General features: G+C 38.2%; 1 protein-coding gene across 1 annotated transcript in view; it reads right to left on the bottom strand.

The window, feature by feature from the left end:
- The window catches only part of LOC106001365, a 45701-nt gene that overhangs the window by 24171 nt on the left and 5790 nt on the right, over window positions 1–15740 (bottom strand). The window contains exons 2-3 of the mRNA XM_013036469.1: window positions 11470–11520; window positions 8922–8978 (exon numbers count right to left, since the gene is read on the bottom strand). Of these exons, the coding sequence (XP_012891923.1) occupies window positions 8922–8978; window positions 11470–11520 (108 nt within the window). The remainder of the gene's footprint in view (window positions 1–8921; window positions 8979–11469; window positions 11521–15740) is intronic.

Raw genomic sequence — 15740 nt, 5'->3', positions numbered from 1 at the left:
CACACATCTAAGGTCAATGAACTAGACATTAGACATGAACACATTGGGCTTTAGCTACTCATGTTCACATTTGCATCTGTACTTAGTTAATCATTTATTACAATTGCATCTTTAAATGACAATAACACATATTCTAATGCCTGTGAAGTTAGTCAACATTTCACACTTGGAATAGTTCTCTGGTACTACCACAGACACTAAACTGGGCACTGATTTCCCATTGGACTACATCAACAGGTTGTACATATGAGAACTCCATGTTACCAATTCTACATCAGTACATTCTACAACTTTTACATTCATTCCTCTACTGTTTTTACTGCCTAGTCACATGGGGTAAGTCCACAGACCAAATAGGAAAAAGGGAAGAGATTCAATCCTAATCGATACAACCACAAAACAATAAAGATGAACAAGAAAGGAACAAAGGACACATAGAAAAAAACAGGAAAAAAGAGAAAAATGTGAGGAATGTGTCTTTATTGAACAATCACATGCTGAGCCTTATGATGATACAAACTCTTTAATGGGTTTGAATTAAAAAGTTTGACACAATGATACACTTCTTACTAGACATTTCACCTGAGAAAACTGAGAAAGACTGAAATTGAAGCGATGGAAGAATATTTTCTCTACAACCTGAATCAAATCATCGTGCTATACAAGAAAAAAAAAAAGATTCTGTAACACAAAACTAGAAAATGATACAAAGAAAGATAGAATATTATCAAAGACCTGTCAATTTGAAATAATATTTGTAAATATATAGGCACTTCACTGCAGCACAATACTACTCCATAAAGACAACATCACTCAGTGTAAATGGAAATATCAGCACAATAAAAGTTGGCACTTTCACTACCCACAGGTATCAAGGAAGGATCATTCCCTTAGTCAATAACCAACACATCACAGTATTCTGTAAGCTAAATCTGTCTAATAAGACATTTAAGGGTTGGGAGATGAAGATGGCAGAGGAGAGTCTGGGGGCTAAGTAAGCTCTCCCATAGAAACCCGTATTAGTATTCCAGTGGAAAATCGAAAGCTAGAGACACACACCAAGTATGTTATCATAGTACAGAGTTTGGCAAGCTAGGAAAAACTCAGGCAGCTTACTTAAGGAGACAGATTGGAGCAACCCCAGTCCCATGCCACAGCAGAGGTGGCGGCTGCCACTGGCTGCTATATTCAACACAGAGAGCCCGGAACCAAGGCGCCAGAGTGGATGCTACTGACCACCAGTAAGAACCGACAAGGAGTGGAAATTTTCATTTGGCTGACTGTGGATGTGGACTACAACATTAAGACATCCTCATTACTTCTCTCGGAGCAGCAGCAGGAAAGTTGCCCCTCCCCTACCACAGGAGAAAAACTCCATCTTTGATACTGACACAGACCCAGGCAGAGCAGCTAGCTTGATTTGGCCTGTGTGGGACAGACTCTCCTTAGTGTGTAAACAGAGCCAGAGGCTACCTACCCAGCTGCTGCACAGGAGGCAACTACAGCCCTTGAGCAATTGAAAACTTGGTACACTAAATCCTGAGATTGGCCCTAGGCTCAGCTGAGTCTATCTGGAGCTAGCCCATCAGAGTAAAGCTGATAGGCCACAGCCCAACCTACAACCTAGCACCCCTCACAGCAACTAGAAGCTAGAGGAAACAACCTCCTCGCTTTTTAGTGATACTTAAAGTAGATCACCGCCCCACTGAACTAGCCTGGGAGGAGGGACATAAACTCCCTGGTGAGGCAGAGCTTCCTTCAGCCTGCTCAAACAGTCTGAGTTAAGAAACCAAGCAAGCCACAGGAAAACAAAACACAAGCAACCAGAGACTCCAGCACCAAGAGACTGGCTATGGACACAGGGGAGACACAAGAACCGCCCCTGTCTTTCCCCCATTTTTTTTTTGGAAGAATTTTGTTCTAAACTGTTGTCTATTTTTCTCACTTTGAATTTAGGTTTGTTTTTTGTTTTTGCTGTTGTTTCTTTTTAAAAATATTCTCTTTATACTCTTTTCCCTTTTGGTCCTTTGAGGTTTTTGTTTTTGTTGTTGTTTTGCATTACTTATTTGCTGTTCTGTTCATCCTGAGGTTTTTGTTTTTGTTGTTGTTTTGCATTACTTATTTGCTGTTCTGTTCATCCCCAGATAGGTACTTGTCTTTGATTATTAGACCTTATCCTTCACTGTGTGCATACTTAATTCATATATTGATTACTCAATTTACAAACTCCCAGCCTCAAGTCCATTAATTATAGAATTATTTCTTTATACTTACATAATTTTTAAGTAGTTCATTTTAATTTTTTTATTTTTATCATTTCTTTTTCTTTATCTCTCTTCTCCTTTCCTGCTAACCCTGCCCTTTCTCTGAATCGCACTCGCACTTTGCCTCCATACATTCCTCCAATCTTATTTTCTCCTCACAATTCTCCCTAAACCTATTAATTTCTGGTCTGCTTATGCTTTTTTTTTAAATCCATTGATCCATATCTGTTTCTTGTTGAACTACATTGTATCTGTACCCATTTTGACTAGATCAAACAATCTGTGTAACTACAGGTTGATGCTTGCCTTAAAATAGTGTTCTAGATCAGAGTCAGTTTGGCTATCATACCCAAATGAGCAGAACAAGCAGAAACACAAGAAAAATGGCAAGTCCAGGTATTTCAATTCGCACTCATGACAAGCAGACAACAGAGCAATCAATGCATAACCCAGAGGAGAGTTCCCATAATGCTCTACAAACAATTCTGATAAACATGCTGAAACATGCTGAAAGCCTGCAAAGGTCTCACTGTGAGCATGATAAGGAAATGCATGAGCGTGATGAGGCAAACCAAAGATTGATACAGGAATATCGTGAGCGTGATGAGGCTAATTTAAGATTAATAGAGGAATTGCATGAGTGGGATGAGAATAGACAAAGAATAATTGAGGCATTCATGGAATCCAAAAACAGAGAGCTGGGGCAATCTAGGGAGGCCACAAAAGGATGCTGAATGAAGCCCAGCAGAAGGAAAGAGTCCATAACCAATCAACTAAGGGATTTGAGAAAAAACACTGAAAACCAAATTAAGGAAATAAGGAAGTCCACACAAGATCTAAAACAAAGCTTCAACAAAGAATTTGAAGCTATCAAATCTGACCAATTAAAAGAAATAAAAAACAAAGTAGAGCCAGGTGTCAGTGGCTCATGCCTAGAGCTACTCAGGAGGCTGAGATCTGAAGATCATGGTTCAAATCTAGCCCAGGCAGGAAAGTCCGTGAGACTCTTATCTCCAATAAACCACTAGAAAACCAGAAGTGGTGTTGTGGCTCAAGCGGAAGAGTGCTCACCTTGAGCTGAAGAGCTGAGGGACAGGGCCCAAGCCAAGTTCAAGCCCATGACCAAAAAAAAAAAAAAAAAGTAGAAAGTCTTGACAGTAGGTTAAACCATGAAGAAGATCAAATCTCTGGGATTGAAGACAGCCTAGATATTATATATAACAGACAACTATTCAAGACAAATCCAACATATATGATGGATCTATTCAACATTTAGAAGACACCATCACACAGCCTAATTTGAGGATAATGGGTGTACAGCAGCACCTACAGGCAGAAGTTAATGGTCTAGGAAATTTGTTTAACAGGATGCTAGCAGAGAACTTCCCAAACATGAAAAAAGATGGGCTATTCAGATACAAGAAGCTTTTAGAACCCCAAATATACCAGACCAGAACAGGACATCCCACAGTCACATTGTAATCACACAGGATCAATTCAGACCAAAGAAAGGATCCTTAAAGCTGTCAAGGAGAAAAGATCAATCACTTATAAAGGGAAACCAATTAGAGTCCCCTCAGATTTCTCAGCAGAGACAATTAAAGCAAGAAGAGCCTGGAATGATGGATGCCATGCCCTAAAGACAAACAACTGTCAACCAAGAATACTGTATATCCAGGTCAAATAAAAACCTTCCACAACAAAGAAAAAGTTAAACAATATATCTCCACCAAACCAGCCCTACAAAAGATACTTAAAGATGTCCTACACATAGAAAACTAAAAAGAAGACGATAAAGTCCAAGAAATAGCCCCAAACAGAGAATCTAAGAAGCATGGGAAGAACCTAATTGGCACAGACCCCAAGAAGGTGGATAACATGGCAGGAACTACCAAACACCTCTCAGTCCTAACTCTCAATATTAATGGACTTAACTCTCCACTTAAGCAACATAGACTATCTAGTTGGATTAAAAAGCAAGATCCTTCTATCTGCTGCCTTCAAGAGACATGCCTTGCCCACAAAAACAAACATATTCTGAAAGTGAAAGGCTGGAATAAAATCTACCAAGCAAATGCCCCCCCTATAAACAGGCAGGAGTTGCAATTCTAATATCAGACAAAATAGATTTCAAATTAAAATTGGCAAGAAGAGATAAAGAAGTTCATTACATTCTAATTAAGGGATCTTTCCTTCAGGAGGATATTACTATTCTAAATATCTATTCACCAAATAATGGAGTACCCAAATGTATTTAACAAACACTACTTTCCCTAAAATCACATATTGATCCAAAGACATCAATTGTTGGGGACTTTAACACATCAATACCCATCTGGATAGATCAATCCAGTAAAAACTCAATAGAGAAACCTCAGATTTAAACAACTGCATAGATCAGCTAGACTTAACAGACATCCACAGAAGATTTTATCCAGCAGCATCAGAATACATATTCTTCTCAGCAACACAAGGAACATTTTCCAAAATAGACATTTTAGGTCACAAAGCAAATTTGTCCAAATACAGAAACATTGAAATTGGTCCTGCATTCTCTCAGACCACAAGGGAATAAAAATTAGAATTCAAAACCAAAAGCTACCAAAGAAAATCCTAACAAACAAATCGTTTAACTAGGGATACAGGTGGACCCATTGCAACAATGAGATGTACAAGTCGTTATGTCGAAAAACGAACTTAACAACTTTGGTGGGGGGGTGGGGAGAGGGTTGTGTGGGGAGAGGGGAAGTGGATGGGAAGGGTTGAGAAGGGGAAACAAGGAGGCAACAATGCTTGATAAGAAATGTACTCATTATCTTGCCCATGTAGCTGTAACTCCTCTGTATGGTATTCTCACAATAAAAAATAATAGAAAAAAAAAGAAAACCCATCTGACCCATTTGGATTCATAATTCAAAAGTCTATGCATCCACTTCTGATGTTTGACATTGTAAGAGCTTTCATTTCCTTAACACAAGATCAAGAAACTGAAGGCCTGAAGTAGAAGCTCTGAATAATGTGTTCAAAGTTTGAGTTGATAGCCAGTCTTCATGTGACAGAGTTTTGTATTAGTAAGTGTTTGGGTCACCAGCCTCATATAATGCAGAGCTCCACATAATAATATTATACAAGCACACTGTACTGATCCCTATCTGCCATTCTTCCTTTCAGTTCTAAACAGGACTTTCCTCTTTGATCCAGTCCATTAGAGATTTACAAATAAAAAATCTAATTGTTTTCTAAGGGATTGCCTTTTATTATGAGTAACAAACATACCAACTACAAGAAGCATACTGCTTCTGATGTAAAGATAGAAATTATCCATAGATCTATCAGTGACAAAACTTAAGACACAGTTTCAAAAATACTGCAATTCTAAAACCTCCCATGAGGTTTTCAAATCCCAATCCTGTTCCTTTCTCTCCTGGGGTCACCCTGCCTACTTCCAATTAAGTGCTCTAGCATCTAAGCTATGGCCCAAGTCCTGTGTGTTTGTGTATGCTTAAGTTTCCATGTAAGTATGTATATGTACATATGTACCTATAAATGCACACTTCTGTTTATGTGTATATATATATATGTGTGTGTGTGTGTGTGTGTAATTAACATAATGACATAAATGACTTCTTCATTCTACATTCTTATAGAAATCGCTCTGCAGCTTATAAACTGTGAGAACCTTACTCCCATATAAATCAGTTGTTTGGAAGCTTGTATATCCCTTTTCCATGCAGTGAATTATTTATAATAGACATATTTGGTATGGTAAAATGTTTACCAACTCAACCTTTCTGTTCAGATGTTTACAACAAATTAAATACAAACATAATTTAAAACTAATTAAAAACAGGCATTTTGTGATTGGGGAGACTGTACTATCAGTATATATCCCTTCTATTATATTTAAATTTTGGATTTTTTAATCCAAGAACCAATTCCCAAAGTTCATCGTCATATTTTAACACAAGTCCTAGAAACTCCAGGCCTAAGGCCTGTATGTATGCTAGGTTTGAGTTGAGAGTCAGCCAGTTTCTAGCAGAAATCAATGTCATATGAGTAAGGTTACAGAGTGACAATTATGCAACCTGATCACCACATTTAATATGCATGTGTCATACTATCACAATACATCCTGTATTTTAACAGGGTATACATTTATCCAAATGGATCGAAAAGATACAGAAGTGAACCCCATGCTACAATGAACATGAAGAAACACTGATAATGATATCTGTACTGCAGTATCACTATAGGAACTTTCCAAATCCAGATCTCCACTTTCTCTGTGTATTGTGTGTATAAGAATCTCTACATGTATATATATAGATGTATATGCATCAATCTATATGCAGAGAAACATACAGAGATTATATGCACATGGATGTGTGCACTTATGTATGGGTATAAATGTGTGTATGTATTTTGTACCTGGTTTTAGCATAAATTACTATTTACCCATCCACTGTTATCCATGGTATATTATGGATTCATTTATTTCTCACCTTTTTTTTACATTGGAGATGCAAAGATTTCTCTTAACATTTTACTGTTTTAAGAAATACAAATGCCCTAGTCCAAGATAAGGGCATTTATAATAAATTCAACTTTGCTTGTAGGTCGCTCTACTGAAATTTCTGACATTCCAATCCCTGTTTCCTTTCCTCGCCTTCACCCATCAGACAGAGCTAGTTTGCTGAAGGCTTGCATTTGCAGACACTCAATACTGATGGCCATGTTTGGCTCTGGGTTTGAGGCACTAGCCTCACCTGACTGCAGAGTTCTAGAAAGTAAGTATACATATTGTCTGCCTCAGCTCGAAGCACTGCTGCTGAGGGATCTATGGCTTAGTCTACTGCTACTTCTCTTTGCTAAAATAGAATAGCTGGCTGCAAAAACTCCTGAAGGTAGATTTTGCAAATCTCTACATCCCTTTATTTTCATTGTTTTATGTTCTGTGAAGGTAGGAGGGGTTTGAGTCTGTATATATGTGTATGTTTAAATATGTACTAAACAATAGTATATGCATGTATATAGATTGCTTTTTCATATATATGCATAGATAGGTTTATGTTTTTAAATTAATTTATAAATTACTTTTCTCTGATGGCTCTATCACAGGTGTCTAATATCAGCCTTGGCAAAAGTACCTACAAGTAGATGTCATTCATAAATACAACCTGTGTGGAACCAATAACTACATTTCTTAAATGAGTCAGGTAGTAGTAGATTTTGTTCATGCATCAGTCCTTATTCAAATTTGGCATTTTGTACTAATAATGAGTATTCATATAGTGGTAACAAACATATTAGACTTCTGCAAAAGTGATTAGTACAGATTTAAACAGCTATCATCTGTATCACAATGTGGAACAAATTTTTTTTTGGGGGGTCCGGATGTGGGGCCTGAACTCTGGGCCTGGGCGCTGTCCCTCAGCTCTTCAGCTCAAGGCTAGCACTCTACCACTTGAGCCACAGCGCCACTTCGGGCTTTATTTTTTCTGCTTATGTTATGCTGAGGAATTAAACCCAGGGCCTCAGGCATGCAAGGCAAGCACTCTACCACTGAGCCACCTTTCTCAGCCCAGGAACAAGTTTTTCTAAGTATAATTACACAGTTGAGGGGCTTATTCCCCCCTACCACTTCAAAGTAGTTCTGGATTAAGCCCCAAGATAACTCCGTAGAACTATGCATATCATGGCTATCTTCCTGTAAATTAGAGGAAGGGGTTGTAAACACATGATAATGACTGGGAACTTGTAGAACCAACTTCACTTGGTGCTGAAGACTCTCTTCCCTACCTACTTCTGTATCTGTTCCTTGCTCCAAATAGGGTTCTTTTGTCCCCACAATCAATCTACATATTCTCACACAGGCAAAACAAAATGATCCTTAGGTTCTGCTGGGATTTAAACAGCATGTCAAACACATCAAAGGCATGAAATATTTACCTTATGACATGTTTCTGTTTTATCCAAAGACACCCCCTAAAATATAGAAAGTTTCATTCATATGATATATGAATTTAGGGTGGAACCAGAGTCAAAGCCTTTGCTCCACTGACCATCTCAATGAACTTCAAAAAATCCAAATCTCAGTCTCCACATTCCTCTACTTATCTGTGTATGATCAGTATCAACACAAGAATGGATATTCAAACAAGGCTTCTAGGAAAAATTAATATTTTATACCTGCAAAAGACTCTCATGCAGAAGCTAAGAAAAATATGTATGAAGAAAACATTAACAAATGTTTACTGGCATTTGTTGTGGATTTTAAATTCAAATCACTTCACAGGACTCAACCCTTATGCACCAGCTTATTTGCTGCTTCCCACGTTCCCTCGATTCCTTCTTAACACTGATTGTGGTTTCACGTTCCTACTGGTCAGGTAGTGAACAGGAACAGCTTGCTAAAGCAGAACTCCCATCCAATGTGATGGTTGGCCTTATAGAGTAGCAGAGTTCTAGAGAATGAAGCATGGACCCAGGATCAATGATCCCCAATAACCTGGCCTCCACAGAACACTGAAACTAACCAAATGTCTTTTGAAGTCCTCTATAATTTTCTCTACTGTTTCAAAAACATTATACATTCTGTGTATTGTCATCACATGACAAAACAGTTTATCATTCAGCCAACAAAAGAAAACAACTCACCCAGTGGTCATGAAGTTACCAGAACCAATGACTATATCCGGTATGGTATCAGTATCACTGTGAACAAATGAAAAACAGAAAATTAAGTTGCACTATGTATAAGAAACCATACTTTCCTTACTACACACAGTGCTGACTTTAAATGTAACCGTGGCTTTGTGAATGCTAGGCAAGTGATAAACCACTTAAGCTACATCTCTAGCTCTTCTGCCCACACCATGACCTCTCTCAAATACTCAAGTTTGAACTCAGATCACCATACTTGCACTAAGTGCTGAATTTAGAGTCATGCTTTTGTCTGTACTGGCTTACTCAATGATCTCCCTGTTTGGGTTCAGTATAATCTGGGAACCTGGTTCCTGCATGTTAAGTGCTCAATTTAGACTCAAACTTTTGTCTCTACTTGCGTATTCAATGTTCTCCCTGTTTGTGCTTCCATCATAATCTGGGATGGATGGCATGCTATAGTCTGATATCTATAATCCTATCTACTCAGAGGCTGAGACTGAGGATAGTAATTTGAAACCACCAAGAGTAGGAATGCCTGTGAGAGTCCATCTCGAATTAACCAGCAAAATGTTGGACTCAAAGAGTAGTTCAAGATTTCCATTAACCAGCAAAATGTTGGACTCAAAGAGTAGTTCAAGAGCAAGAAAGCAAAATAGGCACAAGGCTCGGAGTTTTAGCTGTAACAGACAGACAGACAGACAGACGCACACACACATATGCAGACACAAGTTAATCATTGTCATTTGGAAGGTACTTTGCTCATAAAAATCTTACTATAGTCAATCAAAACATATACTATTCAATCTCATAGGCTCTTATACAAAGGCTGATAGCTTTCTAACGGTTTTCTTCTGTGCTCACTAAAAAAGCAAGGAGTTTGTTTTCTGACTGGATTCTCATGCCTTCACCTAACTGAAAAAAGAGAGGAATATTGCAGATATAAGATACACTGCCCACCTTTTTTATATAGTTCCCAGAAATTCTGGCTTAATATCTGTGTATCTTTGTATTCATGCATGCATGTATGTGTGTTTGTATACACACATATATGCACACACATATACATACCTGTATGCATCTGATTTTTGCTGACATCTTCCAGTCTGAGCTCTATTGGTTCATTTATATCCACATTAAACAATTAAGCAATTATATTATGCAAAATCAAATATGAGGTAAATTCCTACACTTACTTCTTCACTCATTAGCTACAATTCTCCCAAAATTAATAAACTGGTAGGACTTGAAAGTTTTATATGCCTAGTTATAAGAAAAGGGGTATTTCTGGTAATCTTGAGAAACGAAACAAAGTATCTAGGGCAAAGTACATGTACACATCTGCAAAAGAAATGCTTCACTGCAGATTTAAGACTATTTCTTTCCTAGGCCAGGAGCTTGTAGCTCAAACATATAATCATAGCTGATTAGGAGGCTGAGAAACGAGGGTCTCAGTTTGAAGTCAGCCCAGGGAGGCAAGTCCCTGAGACTGTGTGTGTGTGTGAGTGTGTGTGCGCGCGCGCGAGCACGCACAAGGGCTCACACATGCAAGCGTGTGCGCTCGTGCACACACGCACACACACGCACACACACACACACACACACACACACACACGAGTCCTGGGGTTAGAATCAAGGGCCTGGACATTGTCCCTGAGCTTCTTTTGCTGCAGGCTAGATTTCTACCTCGTGAGCCACAAAGCTTTTTTTCTGAATAGTTTATTGGAAACAAGAGACTCTTGTACTTTTCTGCCTGGGCTGACTAACAATCATAACTCTCAGATCAGAGACTCCTGAGAAGCTATGATTACAGGCATGAGCTACTAGCAACCAGTTCCTAAGACTTTTATTTGCTGCAAAATATGCAGAAAACAACAGAAGTAGACCTGTGTCTCAAAGGGTAAGGCACTAGCCTTGAGTAAAATTCGCTCAAGGTCCGAACACCAGCTCTGAGTTCAAGCCTAAAGACTGGAACAAAATGACAATAATAATAACAATGATAGTAATAGTAATGATGATGATGATGATGATGATGATGATGATGATGATGACGACGACGATGACAATGCAGAGAATTAGAGGATGAGTCCGCAGGTTATACAATTATGGACAATAAGCAAGATAGGTAAAAGAGGTATGAAAAGATTATTTTTACAGGCCAGAAAAAGAGCCAATGCCAAAGGCAATTTGACTTAAGACTTCTACCCGCTAGGACTGTGGAATAGCTTGTAAGTGCATGAGCTATTTTGTTTGTGATAATTTGTTACTAAAGTCATCAAATACTTATACTGTCCATTCAAATGGGGTCTCACACACAGGCTACCTGATAGCTTTCTAGGAGTTTCACTCACTGCTCACTAAAATATCACTAAGGCTATCTTCTGACTGGCTTCTCATTTATTCACAACTTGGAAAAGTGGGAACTTTCCAGACATAAGCAGTAATGCCCAATCTTTTGAGACATCTCCCAGAAATTCTGGCTTAATATCTCTGTATCTTTATGTACATATATATATACATACATATAAGGAATGCATCTCACCTATCACTAATGTCTTCCAAGATTAGATCTCCTGTTTTAGTATCTTCCAGGCTAAAGGATTAAATTATACACAGTCAAATATCAGGCAAATATATTTGCATTTTCTTCCAACTTAGCTACAATTTACTTAAAACTAATAAATTGGAAGTTGAAAGTTTTACATATTTAGTTATATACAAAGGAGTATTTCTCTTTCCTGACTAGGACAAGTATCTGTGCTCACAGATATAATCCTAGCCTCTCAGGTGATTGAGATCTAAGGATCATGATTTTCCACCATACTGGACAGAAAATCCATGAGACTCAAGTCTCCAACTAGCTACCAAACACACTGGAAGTGGAGTTGTGGGTCAGGGACTAGAGTGCTAGACTTGAGCAAACCACACTCAGGAACATGGCTCAGACCCTAATCTCAAGCCCAATGACTGGCACACTGAAATAAACAATAATTCCATTCTTATAAACATAAGAAAAGTTTAATGTCCTATTGTTCTTGAACTAATTTTAAATTCAGCTTACTTCACAATAACTCAACCCTCACAATCTAATTTTCTATCTAATTTTCTGCTTCCTATGTCTTCTCTATTCCCTCCTTAATAAACTAATCTTGGCAGTCTTTCCTGCCTGTCAGATAGGAACAAAGAATAGAAGGCTAGAAGCAGGACTCCCATCCAATGTAATAGTGGGCCTTTCAGGGTAATTGAGTTCTGGAGAATGAAGAATTGGTCTGAGGTAGATGATTCTCCTATCTACTGAGATCTGCAGAACAGTGGGACTGCCTCTGTGTTTCTGAGAGGAATTCTTACATTCCTCGGATCTTTATGAGTCCCATACATGCACGTTGATACTCTGACTAAGGATTGTGCCTGCCAGTCCTTGAATTCACAGCAGACCATGACCAAGTCTCTTTTGACCTGCTCTATCATTTTCTATTTAGTTGCAAAACTGAATATGACTACATAGAGTTTTTGATAGGTCGTCATGTATTTTGTCGATTGTCATAATACCCCATCCACAAAAATGGTTTACCATGTGAATGACAAAAGAAAACAACTCACCCAGTAGTTGTGTTGTTACCAGAAATGATGACAACTTCCGGCATGGTTTCTATGTCACTGTGAACAAATAAAAAACAAACAGAATATTTAAGTTGCACTATGCATAAGAAACCATACTTTTTTTTTTTTTTTACCAAAATGCTGACTACTGACACTAAAGTCTGTGCAGACTAAGCATGTGCTCATTTACTTGAGCTATATCGCCACCTCTTCTGCCCACTCCATGACTTCTCTCAAATACTGAGGTTTGAACTTAGATCACCATACTTGTACTAAGTGCTCAATTTAGAATCGTGCTTTTGTCTGTACTGGCTTACTCAATGATCTCCCTGTTTGGGTTCAGCAGTATAGGAACCCTGTTGCTCTAGTTAAGCGCTCAATTTAGACTCACAGTTTTGTCTCTACTTGCTTATTCAATGATCTCCATATTTGTACTTTCATCATAATCTGGGATGGATGGGCATGCTACTGTCTCACATCTATAGTCCTATCTACTCAGAGGCTGAGACTGAGGCTACTAATTTGAAACCACCTAGAGTAGGAATGCCTACGATAGTCCATCTTCAATTAACCAGCAAAATGTTGGACTCCAGGAGGAGTTCAAGAGTTTCATCAACCATAAGCAAGAAAGCAAAATAGGTACAAGGCTCTAAGTTTTGGCCATAATAGATGGACAGACAGACAGATAGACACAGACAGACACACAGACAGATAGACAGACACACACACACACACACACACACACACACACACACACACACATACACTCACGCAGACACAAGTTAATCATTGTCATTTGGAAGGTACTTTGCTCATAAAAATCTTACTAAAGTCAATCAAAACATATACTACTCAATCTCATAGGATCTCATAAAAAGGCTGATAGTGTTCTAAGGGTTTTCTTCTGTGCTCACTAAAATAGCAAGGAGTTTGTCTTCTGACTAGATTCTCCTTCCTTCACCTAACTTGGAAAAGAGAGGAATATTACACATATAAGATACACTGTCTAACTTTTTTTATATACTTCCCAGAAATTCTGGTTTAATACCTTTTTATTTTTGTATTCATGTGTGTATGTATATATGTTCTTAAGGTATATGTATATATGTATGTATGCACATATACAAACACACGTAAATATGTGTGTATGCATCTGATTTTTGCTAACATCTTCCAGTCTAGCTCTATTGGTTCATTTATATCTACGTTAAACAATAAAACAATTACATTATGCAAAATCAAGTATGAGGTAAATACCTACCCTTACTTTTAACTCGTTAGCTACAATTCTCCTAAAATTAATAAACTAGTAGATCTTGAAAGTTTTATATATACCTAGTTATAAGAAAAGAATTATTACTGGTTATCTTGAGAAACAAAGTGTCTAGGGCCAAGTATATGTACACATTTGCAAAAGAAATGCTTCATGGCAAATTTAAGACTATGTCTTTCCTAGCGCAGGGCATGTTGCTCTAACATATAATCATAGCTGATCAGGAGGCTGAGAAACCAGGGTCTTAGTTTGAAGTAAGCCCAGGGAAGCAAGAACCTGAGACTGTGTGTGTGTGCGTGCATGCATGCGTGAGTGTGTGCCTGTGTTTGTATGTGTCCCCAGGGCCTGCACCTGCACACGCATTCACACACACACATACACACAAGCTAGTCCTGGAGTTAGAACCCACGGACTGGACACTGTCCCTGTGATTCTTTTGTTCCAGGCTAGATCTCTACCTCTTGACCCACAAGGCCACTTCTGGCTTTTTCTGAATAATTTATTGGAAACAAGAGTCTCATGTACTTTTCTGCCTGGGCTGACTTAAAATCATGACTCTCAGGTCACAGACCCCTGAGCAGTTAGTAGTACAGGCATGAGCTACTAGCAGCCAATTCCTAAGACTTTTATCTGCTATAAACTATGCAGGAAACAACAGAAGGAGACCTGTGTCTCAAGGGGTAGGGCACTAGCCTTGAGCAAAATACGCTCAAGGTCTGTACCCCGGCTCTGAGTTCAATCCCAAAGACTGGAGCAAAATAATAACAACAACAACAACAGTAAGCTCAAGGTCTGAACCCCGACTCTGAGTTCAAGCCTAAAGACTGGAACAAAATGACAATAATAATAATAATAATAATAAAGATAAGAATAATAATGATAATGATACTAAAATGTAGATGGTGATGATGCTGCTGCTGCTGCTGCTGCTGATGCTGATGATAATGATAACAACAATGCAAAGAATCAGAGGATGAATCCACAGGTTATACAATTGTGGACAAACAGAAAAGCAGGAAAAAGGGGTATGAAAATATTATTTTTTACAGGCCAGAAAAAGCACCAACACCAAAGGCACTTTGACATAATTTCTATCCCCTAGGACTGTGGAATAACTTTAAGTACATGAGCTATTTTGTTGGTGATAATTTGTTACTAAATTTATTACGAATTTGTTACACACAGGCTATCTGATAGCTTTCTAGGAGTTTTACTCACTGCTCACTAAAATACCACTAAGGCTGTCTTCTGACTGGCTCCTCATTCATTCCCCTAATTTGGAAAAGTGGGAACGTTACAATCTTCTGAGACATCTCCCAGAAATTCTGGCTTAATATGTGTGTATCTTTATGGACATGTATATATACATATAGGAATGCATCTCACCGTTCACCAACATCTTCCAGGATAAGATCTCCTGCATTATTTTCTTCAAGTCTAAAGGATTAAATTATACACAGTCAAATATCAGGCAAATACATTTGCATTTTCTTCCAACTTAGCTACAATTTACTTAAAACTAATAAATTGGTAGAAGATGAAAGTTTTACACATTTAGTTATATACAAAGGAGTATTTGTTTTTCCTGACTAGGACAAGTATCTGTGCTCACAGATATAATCCTAGCCTCTCAGGTGATTGAGATCTAAGGATCATAATTTTTAACCATACTGGACAGAAAAGTCCATGAGACTTATGTCTCCAACTAGCTACCAAACACACTGGAAGTGGAGTTGTGGGTCAGGGACTAGAGTGCTAGACTTGAGCAAACCACACTCAGGAACATGGCTCAGACCCTAATCTCAAGCCCAATGACTGGCACATTGAAATTTAAACAATAATTCCATTCTTATAAACATAAGAAAAGTTTAATGTCCTATTGTTCTTGAACTAATTTTAAATTCAGCTTACTTCACAATAACTCAACCCTCACAATCTAA

The sequence above is a fragment of the Dipodomys ordii genome, unplaced genomic scaffold, assembly GCF_000151885.1.
Source record: "Dipodomys ordii isolate 6190 unplaced genomic scaffold, Dord_2.0 Scaffold289, whole genome shotgun sequence".
Taxonomy (NCBI): Eukaryota; Metazoa; Chordata; class Mammalia; order Rodentia; family Heteromyidae; genus Dipodomys; species Dipodomys ordii.
This window is presented reverse-complemented; position numbering and strand designations above follow the sequence as displayed.